Source organism: Gopherus flavomarginatus, chromosome 3, assembly GCF_025201925.1.
Source record: "Gopherus flavomarginatus isolate rGopFla2 chromosome 3, rGopFla2.mat.asm, whole genome shotgun sequence".
In the NCBI taxonomy this organism is placed as follows: domain Eukaryota; kingdom Metazoa; phylum Chordata; order Testudines; family Testudinidae; genus Gopherus; species Gopherus flavomarginatus.
This window is the reverse complement of record NC_066619.1, coordinates 82,214,644-82,233,413: the sequence shown is the minus strand read 5'-3', so window position 1 is coordinate 82,233,413 and position 18,770 is coordinate 82,214,644. Positions and strand designations below refer to the sequence as shown.

Here is an 18,770-nt window from a genome sequence, read left to right as displayed (position 1 = left end):
GTAGGGGCACAATTGTTTGAAAAACTGTTCTCAACGAGTTTGTCACCAAACTGGCAGGGTATATCCAGTGGGGACACACAGGAGTCAGTCCAGAGTCCAATACCATTCAACATTTTCATTAATGTCTTAGATAATAGAGTGGAGAGTATGCTTGTAAAATTTGGAGATGACAACAAGCTACAAGGGGTTGCAAGCACTTTGGAGGACAGGATTAGAATATAAAATGACCGTAACAAATTAGAGAATTGGTCTGAAACCAATAAGATGAAATTCAATAAAGACAAGTGCAAAGTACTTCACTTAGGAAGGAAAAATTAAATGCACAGCTACTAAATGGAGACTAAGTGGTAGTAGCACTGCTGAAAAGAATTTGGGGACTATAGTAGATCACAAATTGAGTACAAGTCATCAATGCAATACAGTTGCGAAATTGACTAATATCATTATGGGCATATTCAGAGAAGTGTTGTATGTCAGACCCAGGAGGTAACTGTCCATCTCTCTTTTGGCAGTGGTGAGGCCTCAGCTGAAGTATTGTGTTCAATTCTAGGCACTTTAGGAAAGATGTGAACAAATTGAAAAGATTCTGGAGGAAAGCAACAAAAATGATAAGTTTAGACAATCTAACTTAGGAGGAAAGGTTAAAGGGCATGTTTATCCTGAGAACAGAGGGGGGACCTGATAATAAGTCTTCAAGTATGTTAAGGACTGTTATGAAGAAGATGGTGATCAATTGTTCTCCAGGCCCACTGAAAGTAGACTAAGAAGTAATGGGCTTAATCTGCTGTAAGGGAGATTTAGGTTAGATATTAGGAAAAACTTTCTACTCTAAGGGTAGTTAAGCACTGCAATAGTTACCCTGAGGGCTGGTCTACACTGCGGGGGGTGGGAATCGATCTAAGATAAGCAACTTCAGCTACATGAATAGCATAGCTGAAGTTGAAGTATCTTAGATCGATTTACCTCTCGTCCTCACGGCGCAGGATCGACGTCCACGGCTCCCCATCGACTCCGCTACCACTGTTCGCACTGGTGGAGTTCTGGAGTCGACGGGAGTGCGTTTGGGGATCGATATATTGCGTCTAGATGTGACGCGATATATCGATCCCCGAGAAATCGATCGCTACCCACCGATACGGCAGGTAGTCTAGACGTACCCTCTGAGGCAGTGGAATCCCCAGCATTGAAGGCTTTTCAAGTACAGGTTGTACAATCACTTGTCAGAGATGGTCCAGATTTACTTGTTCCATCCTCAACATAGGAGGCTGGACTTCACAAGATTTCAAGATTGCTTCCAGCTCTATATTTCTATGATTCTATTAAAATTGTGTGGGGTTTTGAGGGGGTGAGGAATAGGGGTTTGTTTTTGGTTTTGCTGGGGAGGAGGTTATGTGTGTGGGGGGAAAGGTAGCCATTCGTGGGAAAGGGTTGGTTTTGGTTAATTTTCTTTTTAAATTGTCATAATGAGACTTTTTACACTTACAAAACCAAAAAGTTTTATCTTCTGGGCCAAAATGACTTTTTATTTAGAAATTTAATTTAATTTATAGTTAAAAATTCATATTTTTTGTATTCCACTCATTTTCAGTTCATGAAAATTTTTGAAATTTTGTTTTTTCTTCCCAAGGTGGGATGGGAAAATTTTTCAAAATCTCAAAATTTGTGCAGGTTAGGAAAACCATTTCCTACTCTTTTATATACTGTGTATGACCTTTTATTTCAGATGTGGACCTCACTGTGATGGTGCATGGCTTTGTATCTTCAAGGCTGGATTATTGTAATGTGTTCCACACTGTGACTTTTCTTGATGACTTCAGTACAATGCTCAGTAGTGCTAGATGCCCCAAACATATTACACTATACTAGTTTCTTGATTGTTGCACATGCTGTTTTTAATATATTGTATAAATCTCTATCTGGCCTTAGTCCAGAATACTTTATAGACAACCTCTCCTCCCCTATATCTTCATGATGATTGAGGTCAGCCACAGAGCTCAAATTAATGGTTCTGAGTGTTGGAAACCTTGTGGAACAGCAATTTTGGTGGAAGGTCCTCAATTTTGAAGTTTTGCAGTTCTTGTGACCCTGTTATTATGAATTTTTTAAATTTTCAAGGATCAGTTCAAGGCCTGTTTATTTAGCTAGAATTTGTCTTGTGCATAGGTCCAAATGGGTGCTACCTTTTGCTTAAAGGTAAAATTATGACCCATTTACTCACACTGGTGAGCAGTTATTCACACAAGCAGTTCCATTGAGTTCAGTGGGACTACTCACCTGAATAAATGCTCACCACTGTGCGTAAAAGGCCCTTTAATGCAAAAGTAGAATCTTGTACTCAACTCAAAAAATGGCCAGTTGTAGCCTCACATATCCATCACCCACCAGTTGGAATGCAAACCCAAAACTATACAAAAACATCCTCATCATCACTAACAAATATGTTTACTTAGGCTGAGTAACTGCAATCAGAAAAATGTATTTTTCTTAAACATCTGTCATCTGTTCATTTAATAGGACATGAAATGCTCCACTTTCAAAACTCAGATCTGTTTTTTGAATGTATACTTTGTGTAAACTATTGACTTGACTGATGTAAACATAAAAAATGTCAGCATAGTCAGAGTTTGCAACTGATTATAAACATCTCCTCCATCAGTGAAATTAATCAAAGGGTGTCTGATCTGGAAACCAATACAACCAGTACAAATACAATACAAATAGCTTGGCCACTTACATTTCTATTATACACATAGTAATCTCATTAGCCTCTGTCACAAATGCACAAGTTCCATTATGAAATACAGCTGTATACTAAAATGTATTATCTGGCCATATATCAAATGGAAAGCTTAGCAAAGCCATTTTTTTTAACACTTTAAAACCAAACTTGTTTCCTTGAATACAGTAAACTCTTAAAGTTGTGTTTGAAGGATCACTGACCTATTAGAAAACTGTGGGTATCTGCACACAACAGGTCATTTTGAATTAAAGAGCATAATTAATCAGAACTCTTTCAATATTAGAATTCAGATAATATGCATCAAGGCATTCAATCACCTATTTTCAAAATGTGCTTAAAATATTGTCTGAACTCAACACTGAATTTAAGATTTTGTTCCCCCTTTTGGCTCAGATTAAGTCACTAGGCTGAGCCTAGACAGCAGGTCTACCCTAGAACGGCTTTCCCACTATAGCTATACTGAGACAGCTATATCAGCACCCCCACTCCCCGGTGGAGACATAGTTCATTGTGACAAAATAACTGTTTCCCAAACAAAATAAATTGGTAAAAGGACATTTTTGACAGTATAAATGCATTTACACTAAAGCTCTTGCAGTTATAAAAATGTTTTAAAGACTCATGCCCCTAACTGATATTATTATCCTGGTAAAAGTTTCTTGTGTAAAGAAGAGTAAGGGGGATATGTAAATTGCACCATCTTAGGAGAAACTCAGGGTGGTATTGCATCTCAGAGAGGCCTCTTGCTGTAGGGTAGGGTCAGGAGTGCTTTGCTGTAGCCCTCTTTTCTTGTACCCAACCTGTTCCACCATAGCTGTGCACAATCCCTGCCCATTTGTTTTGTTGGGGGCAAAGAGTAATATAGCACACTCAGAACATGCTTTACCATGTCTGCCTGGAGTCACTCTCCAGGCAGTGTTAATTCAGCCACTCCTCTGGCTGGCTGAGCAGCCAGAACCACAATCTAGACCTTTGTTGAGCCAATAAGATCTTCTACATGACAAATTGGTTCATGTAATGCATGATTTTTGCTGAAATTCTGTTGTTCTCTGGTGATCACAGCTAACAGACAGCCCCTTGAAGGCTGTTGCTAGCCAGACTAAGTTAAAGCAGCCTTCTTTATGTCAAGAATAAATCAGCCCTTAGAGTTGCTGGAGCATGCAAGGTAGTGTACGTTCAAATAGATCAATGGTACGACTTTTTTTTTTTTTTTAAAAGATCCAAATCAAATTTGCAATCTGAAAAAGGACTGCAAAAGGGCAAAGATTAAACCAATATTTAAAGGCCAATAGCAGTGAACATCCTGATCAATCTTTGTACTGTATATTCTAGTATAAACATTAATAACACAACTTCAATAGACTTCTAAAGTCAATTTTTAAAAATAAAAGTAGAAGATGTAAATTGTAAGTAATACATTTTAGACTATTACTTTCAGGAGGTCTTTGTGCTATAATCATACTGGATAAAGAGATGATGTGTCCAGTGCTGAATAGCAGCAGCAGCAACACTATATTTTGAACAATGAGAGTAGAATACTCAATTTCTATAAAAGTTTGTAAATATCACATCTTATTGGGGGACTAACTGGAGAAATTTGGCAGAAGAGGATGGTTCAGGAGAGGAGCAATCTAACCTAATATATTTTTTAAACCAGCCATCTGTCCTCTATGAGGAGCATAATGTAACCAATCCCAGAACAAAACTTTGTCATCAATCCCAAATCAAACTGACACAAATACAGCTAATTTTATCTTTTACACTTTATTTTAAAACTCTTAAGAACAGTGTTTTAGCATGTATGTTTAGAATTTTAAAATACCTATAAATAATAATCACAATCAGTCATTAAGAAAACAAGGTACCCGCTGGTTAATTAAAATGAATCTTTTGAAGAGCTAATATTCTTATTTTCTATATATATATATTTTATGTCTTAAGAACAATGTTTGCCATTAGCTGGCAATGACTTCCAATCCATTTGTCCTAACTACATCTGAGCGACACTACCCAACAGACCAGGACTATGCACATCAATGCATGGATATTTTTTATCCAATGCCAAAAATGTGCTAGTTAGTTTACAAGACAGTACACCCTTCCCTCAGGAGCTTACAATTTTAAGAGAAAAGATACAAATGAAGGAACAGGACGAGATTGCAAACAAAAAGACATGCTGTTGAGCAGTGATGCTGCCACACATTTCATTAGTTCCATGTTTTGTTAAGAGCGTTTTTTGGTGTCCAACTCTCTTCTTATTTATATTGTTGATGTTGCTTTGAAGGGAGTGTTATGATTTGTAGGCCTCTAGGAATGTGTGCATTTAAGATTGGATTATGGAAAACAAGGTCAGGAAGGGGGATGGTTCCCCCATGTATAGAAGTGAATAGAAAAAGCCAGAGTGATCACCATTGCCTTCAAAGGCTTTGGACTGGGCCCTTAGACAGGGGCGGCTCCAGGCCCCAGCACGCCAAGCATGTGCTTGGGGCGGCAAGCCACGGGGGGCGCTCTGCCGGCTGCCGGGAGGGCGGCAGGCAGGGTACCTTCAGCGGCATTCCTGCGAAGGGTCCGCTGGTCCCGCGGCTCTGGTGGACCTCCCACATGCCTGAAGGAGGTCCACCGGAGCCGTGGGACCGGCGACCAGCAGAGCGCCCCCCGTGGCATGCCGCCGTGCTTGGGGCGGCGAAATGTCTAGAGCCGCCCCTGCCCTTAGAGCAGTAAACTTGCATCTCGGGTGTGGACAGGGAATTTAAATATGATGCAGAATGTAAGTGGATTAGGAATCAGATGAGGACAGAACCAAGATCCAGATGCCATGAAGGAAGGAGATAAAAACAATGTACACTGTTTGCCTTTCATGTATTGAACCTAAGCAGCTTAAGTCAATGTTTTCATAGAGCAGGAAAATTATAGTTTGTTGTGTTTCTCTCCCTATCTTTCTTTAGTTCCTTTTTAATTTTAACATTTTATAAATAATCATTAAGCTTTATGAAATGTACAGGAAAACTATTAACTACAGTAAAATAGATGTTAGTCTCAAGCAACAGTACTAACACTAGTATATTTTTCCAATACAATTTATTTCTGTGTATATTATTATTTTTCTGTAAATATCATTCATTCATGTCTGATATAGAAAAAAAGTTCAAGACATAGGGGAGGGATAGCTCAGTGGTTTGAGCATTGGCCTACTAAACCCAGTGTTGTGACTTCAATCCTTCAGGGTGCCATTTAGGGATCTGGGGCAAAAATCTGTCTGGGGATTGGTCCTGCTTTGAGCAGGGGGTTGGACTAGATGACCTCCTGAGGTACCTTCCAACCCTGATATTCTATGATTCTATATCACAAAGAAGATGTATTTTAAACATGTTTTATAAGTAATATAACTATTTGGTGTTTCAGGAGGTATAAAATGATTAGTGTTCAGTGACGGTGAAAAATGAAAGGTGTAGTAAAACTTCTGAATCAAAAAAGGTATGGCTGCAAAATATCAAGAATACAAACTACGTAGAAGTATTACTTAGTGCACTTGTTGCTTCTTATAAAGTAGTTAACAAATCTGTTAATAATTTAACGCTAATTAAAGTTTCAGCTGCCCAGATAAGATCTTGTCATGAAGTTCTTTGGTTAATGGAACATAAGATTTTTTAGAACTGTATAAAAAATAAAGCGGATCAGTGATTGCAGATGGATTAAACCCTTCTCTCACCAAACGAAATTTTTGTTGTTTGAAAGTTCCTGTCATTTCCATTGTTTCCTAAGGGAGAAAGAAAGTTATTTAAGGTTAAGTGGAAATATTTAATGCTTTTTCTCTTGTCTGCATGGACGCCTACCTATTTGATTGAAGTGTAAGTTTGGCTCACCCTGTGATGCCAAATTTGCAGCCCATCCCTTAAGTAACTGAGGCCCAATCAAGATTAGCGTGAAATTTCTTGCTTATGTTCCAGAACCACATGAAGCAGAACAGAAGTGTTTCTTGCTGACTGACAACTCCATGGTGACAACAATTAACCTTCCCTCCTATTCAGTCTGGGTCTTAGCCCTTTTATTGTTGCCTAGGCTGGGCCACATTTCAAGTTTCCTTGTCCCTCTATTAAATATTCTTCTACACACAAACATACATAAATTAGGTTTCAGAGTAGCAGCCGTGTTAGTCTGTATCTGCAAAAAGAACAAGAGTACTTGTGGCACCTTAGACACTAACAAATTTATTTTAGCAAGAGCTTTTGTGAGCTACAGCTCACTTCTTCGGATGCATAGAATGGAACACACAGACAGGAGATATTTATAAATTAGACAGACATTCTCTTACTCCCTCCTTCTTCAGGGACTGAGCCACAGAACCCCCATGCTGGCATGGCACAAGAGTTTGAAACAAGATGGAAGAATGTTGCAAACTGCATTTTGGACCTTGCAACTGTAGTATCGAATCAAAGGCTTTATAGGAGGGCCCACATTTGACTGAAATAGCTTCTTAACTACTTTGCATTTGTGAACATTTATAAAGACAACATTTAGGAAGATGTTCACAAAGTACAGACTGTCACAATCAAAAGCCTCTATTGATAATGTATATGAGCATCTCTGAATTCCCCAAATAAGTTCCCTTAGGTGTGTTACTAATACACAGAAACTGAATATGGAAGAGCCATATTGGATCATCCAGTCCATCCACTTGCTACGCAGGATTCCTCTCTACTAAATACTTTGTAATGTTCTGCCTAGTCTAATTTTTAAAATCACTCCTTCCTGGCAGGGAGGAGGGGGAGGGAAAGGGGGATAATTCCTCTCTCCCCTTGCTATTAACACCCTTCAGAAATTTGTAGCATTACCTCTTGCACCTTTACTACTGCTTACACAAACAATACACAGTTTGCTCTTAACCTTTTCTCCAGCCTCCTGATAATGATTATTATGTTCCTCTCAACCACCTTCAATTTGTCAAAATCTCTCTGGTAATATGTGCTCAGAATTAAATACACTATTTTGGGTACAGGAGCATCAGAGCCACATAGTGAAGGTCTGTTAACTCTGCTCCAATACATTATACCTTGGCATTTTTGCGGCTATGTCACATTGCAAATGCATGTCTAGTTCGCTGTCCATTATCACCCCTTTTCTTTCAGCATTACTTCTTCCCAGCTCTCTCTCTCTCATTAACTATATAGATTTCAGGTTATTTTCCTCAGATGAATTAGGTACCATTTACTAATCTGAATATAATTTGTTATTCTCTGTCCATGTTTCTAATCTCTCTCAATCTCTTTGTATTATCTCTGTCCTCACAGCTGTACATGTGTCATAAACAGACAGCTAAGGGTTAATGTCTCTTTCACCTGGAAAGGAGTAACCTGAAACACCTGACCAGAGGACCAATCAGGAAACAAGACTTTTTCAAATCTGGGTGGAGGGAAGTTTGTGTGTGAGTTCTTTGTTCTTTGTCTTGGGTCTGACCCTCTCAGCTATGAGAGTGATTTTTCTATCTCCAGCTTTCTAATCTTCTGTTTCCAAGTTGTAAGTACAAAAATAGTACGGCAATAAGGTTTATATTGTTTTCTTTTGCATTTACATGGGTATAGTTGCTGGAATGTGTTAAATTGTATTCATTTTGGATAAGGCTGTTTATTCATTTTTTTCTTTTAAGCAATTGACCCTGTATTTGTCACCTTAATACAGAGAGACCATTTTTATGTCCTTTTCTTTCTTTTTATATAAAGCTTTCTTTTTAAGACCTGTTGGAGTTTTCTTTAGTGGGGACTCCAGGGAATTGAGTCTGCAGCTCACCAGGGAATTGGTGGGAGGAAGAAGTCAGGGGGAAAATCTCTTTGTGTTAGATTTACTAAGCCTGACTTTGCATACGCTCTGGGTGAAGAGGGAAGTACTTGTGTTTCCAGGACTGGAAACGGGGAGGGTGGAGTCCCTCTGTTTAGATTCACGGAGCTTGCTTCTGTGTATCTCTCCAGGAACCCAGGGAGGGAACACCTGGAAGGGAGAAGGGGGGGGGAATGGTTTATTCCCCTTTGTTGTGAGACTCAAGGAATTTGGGTCTTTGGGGTCCCCAGGGAAGGTTTTTTGGGGGACCAGAGTGCCCCAAAACACTCTAATTTTTTGGGTGGTGGCAGCTTTACCAGGTCCAAGCTGGGAACTAAGCTTGGAGGTTTTCATGCTAACACCCATATTTTGGACGCTAAGGTCCAAATCTGGGAAATATGTTATGACAACATGACTCCTCCCAGCTTAGCATAATGCGCAAATTCCATTACTGTGTGCTGTGTAATTCCCTCTTTTAGATCATAAATGCAGATGGTAAATAGGACTGGTCATATCATTGATCTGTGCAATACACCATCAGATACCTTCCCTTCAACCCACCATATTGCCTTTTATGATCTTTGTCAGTGTTCTGTTCACATATGGATATTTAAGTGTACTGCACAATAAATGTAAATTACCTGGAGTCTTAAAAATAGTGGGCAAGCATAACCTGGTAGATATGCCACAACTTGTTCATACATTTGTTCCAAATCTAATGATTTATTAGGCTTCAAAATAACAGAGACCATTCCTGCTTTTCCTTCATGATCTGTGAAAAAAAGTTGAAAATTAGGTACATGCTACATAATTTGGAAATTTCCAATTTTAGTATAACGGGACTTTAAAAACCATATGTTATTTTTTTTAATATGGAGGTATACCTATCTCATAGAACTGGAGGGGACCTTAAAAGGTCATTGAGTCCAGTCCCCCTGTCTTCACAGCAGGAACAAATATTGTCCCTGACAGATTTTTGCCAATGATCCCTAAATAGCCCCCTCAAGGACAGAACTCATGACCCTGGGTTTAACAGGCCAATGCTCAAATCACTGAGCTATCCCTCCCCTCTGAATATTTGTCCAAATAAGAAGGTAGTATTATTTATGTTTCAATCAAACCATAAAATATACACACAAAATGACATAAAAGCCTAACTGGAATAAATGTGGAATGACTGCATTTGTCTTATGTACCAAAACCATAAGTGAGTTATGCAGGCAATCTCAAATGAATTCCTTATACTTCATCACCATATCATACATTTTGTCACAGATTTTATGGGGGAAATTATTATAGGAAGAAAACTTGTTCACCTTAGCCTCTAATGATAGAACGAGAAGCAATGGGCTTAAACTGCAGCAAGGGAGATTTAGGTTGGACATTAGGAAAAAGTTCCTAAGTGTCAGGTTAGTTTAACACTGGAATAAATTGCCTAGGGAGGTTGTGGAATCTCCATCTCTGGAGATATTTAAGAGTAGGTTAGATAAATGTCTATCAGGGATGGTCTAGACAGTATTTGGTCCTGTCATGAGGGCAGGGGACTGGACTCGATGACCTCTCGAGGTCCCTTCCAGTCCTAGAGTCTATGAATAGGAATGTCTGAGAATAACTGTCAAGTCTGGAGGAAAAGAAAAGTTATAACTATACAGCTTAGGTTTCTAGAACTTTTTGGAATAGTTCTCTGTTTAGGATGATTGCATTACTTAGTAGGGCTACGATTTAGTCACAGAATCCATGACTTCTGGTGACCTCTGTGATTTCAGTACGCCGCCTGTGGGGGGCATGGAGCTGCAGGGTACCTCTGCTGCCTATGGCGGGCCCCCGAGCTCCTGGCTGCTGCCAGTGGTGGGGGAACCCCCAGGTCCTGGCTGTCACAGCCCCTGGAGCTGCCGGCAGCAGGGGTACCCAGAGTTCCCTGCTGTCATGGGAGGCAGGGGTGCCCCACAGCTCCCAGCCACCACAGGCAGTGGGGGGAACCCCCAGAGCTACAGGCAGCAGGGGTACCCCCCCGGCACCCCCACCTGCTGCAAGCGGCTCTTAGCCCCTGCACAGCTGCCCTGCTTCAGGCAGTGCTGGGACCCGGAGATCCCCATTTTGTCCCAGATATTTTTAGTAAAAGTCAGGGATAGGTCACGGCTTCCATTAATTTTTCTTTTTTGTCCGTGACTTACTAAAAATATCTATAAAAAAAAATCTTAACCTTACTTATTAGCCACTCACAGGTTATGCAAGCTATTCCAGCTAAGTGCCTCTGCCACTCTGGAGTAAAGCAGCCACCCTAAAGTCATAACAATAAACCCTTTTATATCACCCTGCAATTATGTAGTTTCTTACTTTTAATACACAGAGGGTAGCTGCCATTAAAAATTCAGTATTTGCCAAAAGTTGCCCCACAGTGGCATGTGACATATTTCAATTATTCCTTTTTTAAATTTAGGTAAAAGTTGTGCTATTTGTTGGCCAATGCTGAATATATAATGGAGACCACTGTAGACACAGTAGTCCTGATTCTCAGTTATAGTAAGGCTCCTTTACTTTTCAGGGTAAAGGGGCTTTAAGTGCAAGTAAATTAAACTTGCACCTACTTTCAAACCTCTTTACCCTCCCAGTGGGGTGTAGGGAGGTTTTAGCAGGGCCGGCTCCAGACACCAGCATTCCAAGCTGGTGCCTGGGGTGGCATTCTGCCAGGGGCAGCAGTCCCTGTTGTTTTGCCCCCAAGCAGTGCGCCGAATTGCCGCCCCGGGCGGCGGGGGCAGTCCGTGCGCCCCTAGGGCGGCAGGCGAGTTTCTGGGTCAATTCAGCAGCAGCTTCTATGTTTAGCTGTCCAGGGCGGCTTCAGCTAAACATAGAAGCTGCCGCCTAATTGCCGCCGGCATGGAAACGCGCCTGCTGCCCTAAGGGTGCAGGGACTGCCCCCGCCGCCCGGGGCGGCAATTCGGCACGCTGCTTGGAGCAGCAAAAACTGTAGAGCCAGCCCTGGGCTTTAGCATAAATGGAAATCAGGCCCTGACTATTTTTGGCAAACTTTTATTTTTGTTTCTTATTATCATACTGTTTTACATATTTCATTCATTTCTTTTTAGGTTCCCAAGGAAATTCTCCCTCAGAGCTAGTTTACTGGACTGTGTTAAGAGACGAAATCAAACTAGCTCAAATGCTTAGTTTAATATATATTTTTTTAAATTTAAGTGGTTAAACGTTTTTTGCTTCCTTACTCTGCTGAAATGTTTCTATTTTTCCATACAAATGTTTGGGTTTCCCAGATGCCATATTAATGATGCTCTGAGGATTAATTCAAGTTATACAGTAGTCCCAATTTTATGGCAAAATAACCTTTATAACAATACAACATCATATTGTCTCTCTCATATTTCACATACATTAAATTACAGGGTTAAATGGCTGATCCACAATCTTTTGTTATCTGAGCTATTCTTAAGAGCTTTTTAGAGAGCTGAATAATAAATAACTAAGTTAATTAAAAGTGATTATATAACTTTTAAAGCAAAATATAAGAGTTATGAGGAACAGCAGCATGACTTTACAGAAAAACCTCCAGAGATAAAAGGTTCTTACCTGGCACAGGAACACCATATACATTGGCTTCCTGTATGAAGTCCAACATACCAATGACATCAGAAACTTCAGTGGTTGCAACATTCTCTCCTTTCCATCTAAATGGAGTGGGGAGTGGAGAAAAACACACTGTACCCAAATGAAAACATATGGGCATATTGTACTCCTGATGGATGATGTAAGCTCTTTGGGGGAAGGTAATGTTATTATTAATAATAAATAATAATAATAATAATTAACAATTTGTCTTTTTATTGTGCCTAGGAGCCCTAGTCATGGGCCTTGACTCCATTGTGTTTGTACAGGACCTAGCACAATGGGGTCATGATCCAAGACTGGGGCTCCTAGACACTATAATAATAACAAATTAATAATAGTAATATTACCTTTAATAGGAATTATGAGTACATTGGATTAAATATACCTTACATTTGTTCTAACATGTCCAGTTAGTGTAACGCTCTGATCACCATAAGAGTAAGCTTTGTAAAAACAGCTGCATTTAAAAATAAATAAATGAAAACAAGTAAATCCTATCCTAATCTGAAATAAAGTGTTTTCAGAATATATATTCAGCTAAATCTACCAAATGTAGACATCTACTGTGTTTGATACATTTCTCCCCTTCAGTGTGCTAAGTCTCCTTGCCCTGCAACAAAGAGACCATTTGCTAGAATGCTCATGAGAAGGATCACGAGGGACTTTGAATGAAAACCTGCCACAAAACGAAGTTAGGTATGGTTGCATGCTGCTCACAAACTTAAACACTAGCACTGCTATATACTTCAAGAATGGATATGAACCAGAGACTCTTGGGAGAGAGAAGAGGAGGAAAATAGGTCAAGCAATATTATCCTATCCCATGCACCAATGTTTTTTAACAAGGACATGGACATAGTGATAGTACCTGTAAGTATCCCCGATCCTGTCCCAAAAGTAAAGAAAATTCTCTTGGTCTTGAACCATCAGATCCCCTGTATTAAAATAAATGTCTCCCTTCTTAAACACCTCGCAGAGTAACTTCTTTTCCGTATGTTTCTTACTCCCAGCATAGCCAAAGAAGGGATTCTTTGCATTCACTTTGGAAATGAGAAGACCAGCCTCACCTACAGAGAAAAGTTAAGGTGAACAGTGATATAAGATATCACAGGATAGTTAATGTTTACATTAATGTTAATTGACTACATATCCTACACTTACAATATTAAGATATTATATACCCAACTCAACATGGTGGAATTGGTCTATGAGACCAACAAACAATAGTGTGTCTTATGCTATACTGCCTTGCACCTTCTGTAGTCCTTTGCAGTTATCCAAAGTATGTATAAACTGCTGCCAAATAGGAAAGAGAGTGTTTTACATTACATAAGATCATAAGAATGGCCATACTGGATCAGAACAATGGTTCATCTAGCCCAGTATCCTTCCAACAGTGGCCAATGCCAGGTGCTTCAGAGGGAATGAATAGAGCAGACAACCAGGTGATCCATCCCCTGTTGCCCATTCCCAGCTTCTGGCAAACAGAGGCTAGGGACACTTCTGAGCATGATTTTGCCCCACTGTCCACCCTGGATAATAGCCATTGATAGACCTATCCTCCATGAACTTATCTAGTTCTTTTTTGAACCCTGTTATAGTTTTGGCCTTAACAACATCCTCTGATGTAGAGCTCACACAATGCACAGTCAACCTGTGGAAGAAATACTTCCCTTTGTTCATTTTAAACCTCCTTCCTGTTAATTTCACTTGGTGACCACTCCTAGTTCTTGTGTTATGAGGACTACTTCCTTTTTTACTTTCTCCACAGCAATCATGATTTTGGGGAGAGGGATAGCTCAGTGGTTTGAGCATTGGCCTGCTAAACCCAGGGTTGTGAGCTCAATCCTTGAGGGGTCCACTAAGGGATCTGGGGCAAAACCAGTACTTGGTCCTGCTAGTGAAGGCCAGGGGATGGACTCAATGACCTTTCCAGATCCCTTCCAATTCTATGAGATAGCTTTATCTCCATATATTATTATTTTTTTATAGACCTCTAGTCATCTCTTTTCCAAGCTGAAAAGTCCCAATCTTCTTTCTCTCTCCTCATACAGAAGCTTTTCGACAGCCCTAATAATTTTTCTCTGTACCTTTTCCAATTCCAATATATCTTTTTTGACATGGGGTGACCAGATCTGCACACAGAATTCAAGGTGTGAGCAAGCCATGGATTTATATAGAGACAATATCATATTTTTTGTGTTATCATCCCCTTTCCTAATGATTCCCCAAGTTCTGTTTCCTTTTCTGACCGCTGCTGGACACAGAGTGGATGTTTTCAGAGAACTATCCACAATGACTCCAAGATTTCTTTCTTGAGTGATAACAGTTAATTTATACCCCATCATTTTATATCTATAGTTGGGATTATGTTTGCCAATATGCATTACTCTGCATTTATCAACATTTAATTTAATTTGCCATTTTGTTGCTGAGTCACACAGTTTTGTGAGATCCGTTTGTAACTCTTCGCAGTGTGCTTTGGACTTAACTATCTTGAGTAGTTTTCTATCATCTGTGAATTTTGCCACCTCACGGTTTACCCCTTTTTCCAGATCATTTATGGATATGCTGAACAGCACTGGCACCAGTACAGCTCCCTAGGGGACACCACTATTTACCTCTGTCCATTCTGAAAACTGACCATTTATTCCTACCCTTTGTTTTGCATTTTTTAACCAGTTACTGATCCAGGTGAGGACCTTCCCTCGTATCCCAATTAAATGTTTACAGGATGAATACCACTACACAAGATGCAAGGCAGTGGAGGATCAGGTTCTGCTCTTTGTTAGAGATATCACTTACCAAAGTGCACCCGCCAAGAAAGATTAGACCTCACATATCTTAGTGAACTGCAATTGTCAGCATTAGTTTCCTTTTAATACTCAAAATAAAATACTCAAGATTTGAAAAAATGTGTGTCTACAGCTAGGTATTAAATCCATATTGAAATAGCCTGATTTTGAAGAGTACTGAGCTCTCCAGCAGTTTTCACTGAAGCCAGAAGAGTAAAGTGGATTATATTTATACAGAATCCGTTTTCTTTCTCTGCCAATTAACTTATGAAAGTTACCAAATCTATTTTCAGAAAATACCAGACAAGTTAGGAGAGGAGGAAATAAGTCTGCTTGTTGCACATAGAATGCATGGGTGGAATACTTCTATACCTATACTACTAGTTTGAAACACAAAGTATACAGCGCATTCCTGGAATGGGTGCTTGTGTCCCTGAGCATTCTGGGGTTACCCCCCCCCCCACAAGCTTTAATTGTAGGGTCTCACGTTTATTTAAGCATTTTCTGAACAGTAAAACCAGAGGGTTACATTGTTCTAGCAGAGAAAAGTACTCCAATAAAAAATGTACACAAAAGAGATGGCAAGTATTACAAGGAGTTTAGGGCCAAATCCTGGAGAAGGCATAAAAAGACTATATAACAGGGTTTTGCCCAGCTTTTCTTATCCTTAAGTTTAAGGTAAGAAGGGACTACTAGAACATCTAGTCTAACCTCTTTTATATTTTTATATAGTCAAAAAGACTATATAACAGGGTTTTGCCCTGCTTTTCTTTTCCTTAAGTTTAAGGTCAGAAGGGACTACCAGAATATCTAGTCTAACCTCTTTTATATCATAGGCCATTAATTTTACCCAGCTACCCCTGTATTGAGTCCTATAACTTTTGTTTGGTTAATGCATAACATCCAGAAAGCATTCTCCTTATACATGTACCAAGTAAAAGCAGCAAAGAATCCTGTGGCACCTTATAGAATAACAGACGTTTTGGAGCATGAGCTTTCGTGGGTGAATACCCACTTCGTCAGATGCATGTAGTGGAAATGGGTCCAGATGATGAAGATGTCATCAATGTAGCGTAGGTAGAGAAGGGGCGTGAGTGGACAAGAGCCAAGGAAGCGTTGTTCCAGGTCGGCCATAAAAATATTGGCATATTGTGGGGCCATGCGGGTGCCCATAGCGGTGCCACTGATCTGGAGATATATATTGTCATCAAATTTGAAACAGTTGTGTGTAAGGATAAAGGCACAGAGCTCAGCAGCCAGTTGTGCTGTGGCATTATCAGGGATACCGTTCCTGACAGCTTGTATTCCATCTGTGTGTGGGATGTTTGTGTAGAGAACCTCTACGTCCATGGTGGCTAGGATGGTGTTTTGTGGAAGGTCACCAATGCATTGTAGTTTCCTCAGGAAATCAGTGGTGTCACGGAGATAGCTGAGAGTGCTGATGGCATAGGGTCTGAGTAGAGAGTCCACATCCAGACCGTTCTTCAGTGAGAGTGCCAATGCCCGAGATGATGGGGCGTCCAGGATTTCCGGGTTTGTGGAACGCTACATTGATGACATCTTCATCATCTGGACCCTACGCTACATTGATGACATCTTCATCATCTGGACCCATGGGAAGGAGACTCTGGAAAAATTCCACCAGGATTTCAACAGCTTCCACCCCACCATCAACCTCAACCTGGACCAATCTACACGGGAGGTCCACCTCCTGGACACCACGGTGCAAATAAGTGATGGTCACATCAACACCACCCTATACCGAAAACCCACCGACCGCTATGCCTACCTTCATGCCTCCAGCTTCCATCCTGGGCACATCACACGATCCATTGTCTACAGCCAAGCACTGAGGTACAATCGCATCTGCTCTAACCCCTCAGACAGACACCAACACCTAAAAAATCTCCACCAAACATTCTCAAAACTACAATACCCACACAAGGAAATAAGGAAACAGATCAACAGAGCCAGACATGTACCCAGAAGCCTCCTACTGCAAGACAAACCCAAGAAAGAAACCAACAGGACTCCACTGGCCATCACATACAGTCCTGTAATAACCTTAGTCCCAGATTTGGACCTTAGCGTCCAAAATATGGGGGTTAGCATGAAAACCTCCAAGCTTAGTTACCAGCTTGGACCTGGTACCTGCTGCCACCACCCAAAAAATTAGAGTGTTTTGGGGCACTCTGGTCCCTCTGAAAAACCTTCCCTGGGGACCCCAAGACCCAAATCCCTTGAGTCTCACAACAAAGGGAAATAATCCTTTTTCCCTTCCCCCCTCCAGGTGCTCCTGGAGAGATACACAGACACAAGCTCTGTGAATCCAAACAGAGTGAATCTCCCTCTCTGTTCCCAATCCTGGAAACAAAAAGTACTTTCCTATTCCCCCAGAGGGAATGCAAAGTCAGGCTAGCAATCCAACACACAAATCTCCCCTTGATTTCTTCCTCCCACCAATTCCCTGGTGAGTACAGACTCAATTTCCCTGAAGTAAAGAAAAACTCCAACAGGTCTTAAAAGAAAGCTTTATATAAAAAGAAAGAAAAATAAGTACAAATGTTCTCTCTGTATTGAGATAATACAACACAGGGTCAATTGCTTAAAAGAATATTGAATAAACAGCCTTATTCAAAAAGAATACAAATCAAAGCACTCCAGCACTTATATTCATGCAAATACCAAAGAAAAGAAACCATAGAACTTACTATCTGATCTCTTTGTCCTTACACTTAGAAACAGAAGACTAGAAAGTAGAGCTACTTCTCCAAAGCTCAGAGAAGGCAGGCAGACAGAAAACAAAGACCTTAGACACTCAATTCCCTCCACCCAAAGTTGAAAAAATCCAGTTTCCTGATTGGTCCTCTGGTCAGGTGCTTCAGGTGAAAGAGACATTAACCCTTAGCTATCTGTTTATGACACGCCCCCCAAATTGCAGACAGTGGGGAAGCTCACTGGCGGCGATTTCCTTTTAGAACTTGAAAATAAACAGATTAATACAACACATACACCTTTACATATACTCCTAAGTATATAACTAACAGACTTCTACATTTTAAGAACACTTTTTAACTACTGAATTCTGGGAAACTCTCACGGGAGAGTGCATCAGCTACTTTGTTAGAAGCTCCTGTGATGTGTTGAATTTCAAAATCAAAATCTTGGAGAGCTAAACTCCAACGAAGAAGTTTCTTGTTGTTCCCCTTGGCAGTATGAAGCCACTTTAGTGCAGCATGGTCAGTTTGTAGTTGGAACCGCCGTCCCCAAACATATGGGCGTAGCTTTTCCAGGGCGTACACAATGGCATAGCATTCCTTTTCACTGACTGACCAGTGACTTTCCCTCTTAGACAGTTTCTTGCTGAGAAACACGACAGGATGGAAGTTGTGATCTGTTGCTTCCTGCATGAGCACTGCTCCTATACCACGCTCAGATGCATCTGTGGTTACTAGGAATGGCTTGTCAAAATCCGGGGCCCTGAGCACAGGGTCCGACATGAGCGTCGCCTTAAGTTGGGTAAAGGCCTTTTGACACTTATCAGTCCACTTAACTGCATTTGGCTGGGTCTTTTTGGTCAGGTCGGTCAGTGGGGCAGCGATTTGGCTGTAGTGTGGTACAAATCGCCTGTAGTATCCGGCCAAGCCTAAGAAGGATTGGACCTGTTTCTTTGACCTTGGGACAGGCCACTTTTGGATAGCATCCACCTTGGCCTGTAGGGGGTTTATGGTTTCTCGACCCACCTGGTGCCCCAGGTAAGTCACTCTGTTTTGGCCTATTTGACACTTTTTGGCCTTAACAGTTAG

The 18,770-nt window shown here is 40.6% G+C and overlaps 1 protein-coding gene across 2 annotated transcripts in view; it reads right to left on the bottom strand.

The window, feature by feature from the left end:
* The window catches only part of SLC27A6 (solute carrier family 27 member 6), a 153,002-nt gene that overhangs the window by 80,040 nt on the left and 54,192 nt on the right, over positions 1-18,770 (bottom strand). Inside the window, exons 8-11 of one of the 2 annotated variants that reach the window (XR_007773392.1) lie at positions 13,038-13,236; positions 12,131-12,228; positions 9,193-9,323; positions 6,053-6,497 (exon numbers count right to left, since the gene is read on the bottom strand). Coding sequence is in view for 1 of the 2 variants with exons in the window: in XM_050945796.1 (XP_050801753.1) it covers positions 6,321-6,497; positions 9,193-9,323; positions 12,131-12,228; positions 13,038-13,236 (605 nt within the window). In the remaining variant the exon portion in view is untranslated. Of the gene's footprint in view, positions 1-4,577; positions 6,498-9,192; positions 9,324-12,130; positions 12,229-13,037; positions 13,237-18,770 lie in introns of those variants that run through there. The other variant, XM_050945796.1, reaches the window with a different exon arrangement.